This window comes from Eumetopias jubatus, unplaced genomic scaffold (genome assembly GCF_037043125.1).
Source record: "Eumetopias jubatus isolate StellerSeaLion01/CBP00866 unplaced genomic scaffold, mEumJub1_p1.0 scaffold_17, whole genome shotgun sequence".
NCBI classification, from domain to species: Eukaryota; Metazoa; Chordata; class Mammalia; order Carnivora; family Otariidae; genus Eumetopias; species Eumetopias jubatus.
Window position 1 is genome coordinate 66,139,411 of NW_028274823.1, and position 2,125 is coordinate 66,141,535.

General features: G+C 42.5%; 1 protein-coding gene across 1 annotated transcript; it reads right to left on the reverse strand.

Annotated features, from left to right (window-relative positions):
• Positions 1-283: 283 nt before the first annotated feature.
• LOC114224727 (dnaJ homolog subfamily B member 6-like) lies at positions 284-1,646 on the reverse strand. The gene is given in 2 exon segments (XM_028123972.2): positions 284-1,009; positions 1,012-1,646. Coding segments are annotated over 2 exon segments (717 nt in total). The 5' UTR covers positions 1,526-1,646; the 3' UTR covers positions 284-806.
• Between the last annotated feature and the right edge of the window lie 479 nt (positions 1,647-2,125).

Sequence of the window (2,125 nt, forward strand, 5' to 3'; positions counted from 1 at the left end):
TGCAGCCTTGTGAGAGACCCACATAACCTCTCCTGGATTCCTGACCCACAGGAACTGGGAGATAACAAATGTGTGTCATTTTCAACCATTAAATTTTGGTGTAATCTTTTTTTTTTTTTTTTGAATGCACCAAACACATTCGCATTTATTTTTTTTTTTAAAGCAAATGACGACCCAGTTTACCAGCTTTACTTTTTTAAACCTAAGCTTAACATTACATATTTAAACAATTGTCAAATCTTACTAAGTTGCCAGCATTCATGCACTAGAAAAACATCCTCAATTTATTATTAAACGAGAAATGTATTACCATTAATGCATTAATATCTCTCACTACTAAATACTGAAAAAACTTGAAATTATTTTTGTGGAAGATTCATCCTGGCAATGTTAACTTCACAGCAGGCTGACTCTACTTGGCTCACGTTTCAAACACAATGGAAAAGCAGGTCCGTGCTGGTGTTAGTGTACGAAAGAGTCACGGCCACCTTGGATTACGTTTAATAAAAAAGCAAAGTGCATACAGAGATTTACAACAATTTTAAGGACAAAAAACAAAAACAAAACAAAACAAAACAAAAACAAACAAAAAAAAACCCCCAAACAATGGTCCTATTATGTGGTCCCAACAATAAACTCAAAAGTCTATGACAAATAGGGCTCCGATGAGCTGTGTATAAATACTTTAGATTAGGTACAGTTATACTGAAAGTTGAGTTCGTTTGAAATCTTCAAAAAAAAAAGCGTTCCTGTCAGTCCTCAACGGTGCCCGTTACAGCTAACACGCCTGCCACACGCGTGCGTTGTTACTTGTTATCCAAGCACAGCAGCTGCTCCTTACCATTTATCGTTAAGGACTTTAACTGGCCATTCTCTTCCACTTCCACTCTTTCTTCACCATTCTCCACAATTCTCTTTGTAGTGATTTTTCTGCCATTAACCATTTTAGTAGAAGTTGATATAGATTTGAAGCTGCCCATCCCACTACCACCAAATGCCGTGGAAGAGAACGAATTAGGCCCCCATGACCTGGTGACGGGAAGGAAGTAAATCCTGTATCGAAAGAAGAAAACCCTCCTCCAAAAGACGGAAATCCACTGAAGGCAGAGAAAAACGACCCTGTGCCTCGGTTCCTGCTTCCACGGGGGCCTCTTCGACTCCCAAAAAAGTCCTCAAATGGGTCTTCGAAGAAGTCGAATGAAAACGGGTCCCTTCCACCAAAAAATTCCCTGAAGACTTCATCTGGGTTACGGAATGTGAAGCCAAACTCATACCGAGGGTCAAAATGAATTCCACCTCCGCCATTTAACCCTTCTTTGCCGTATCTGTCATACATGTCCCGTTTTTTGGCATCTGATAACACCTCATAGGCCTCAGCTACTTGTTTGAATTTTCTCTCTGCTTCTTCTTTATTCTCGGGGTTCTTATCAGGATGCCACTTGAGTGCCAGTTTCCGGTACGCCTTTTTAATATCCTCGGCTGAGGCATGTCTCTGCACGCCTAGAACTTCATAGTAATCCACCATGTTTTAACAGGCTGTTGGAGTGAGTCCGAGGACAGGGAGCTGGTGGCGAGCAGGAGGCGCGGCGGGGCGGCGGCCCGGGGTCCCTTCGACTCCGGCACGGCGGCGCTGGCGGCGGCGGCGGCGGCGGCGGCGGCGGCGGCGGCTCCTCGCGCTTTCCTTTCTCTCTTTGGTGTAATCTTTAATGCAGCAATAAATAACTCATGCAAATGTTAACAAAGTGGCCGATTAAAGAAATGGAACCTTCCCAAGTATCCCTCCTATAACTCATTCAACAAATGCTTACTGAGTTCTTACACGCCAGGCATCAGATGTGGTCCCTGCCCTCATACTGCTGATCATCTGATGAGTTGTAGGGTGGAGGGAAAAATATTTTTTATATAAATAAACTTCTTTCTAAAATGCTGGAGAGGGAGTAGAAATAGCACAGCATAGAGCCAGCCAGAAGGACTCCAATTCCAGTCTCCAGATATAAGATCTGGGGCAAATAACTCTGAGCTTTCATTTCTTCATCTGAACGGGTGATTATATTACTTCTGAAAAGTTTGTAGGATTAAATAAAAGAATACATGAAAAACATCTGGATGTATTAGGGCCTCAACA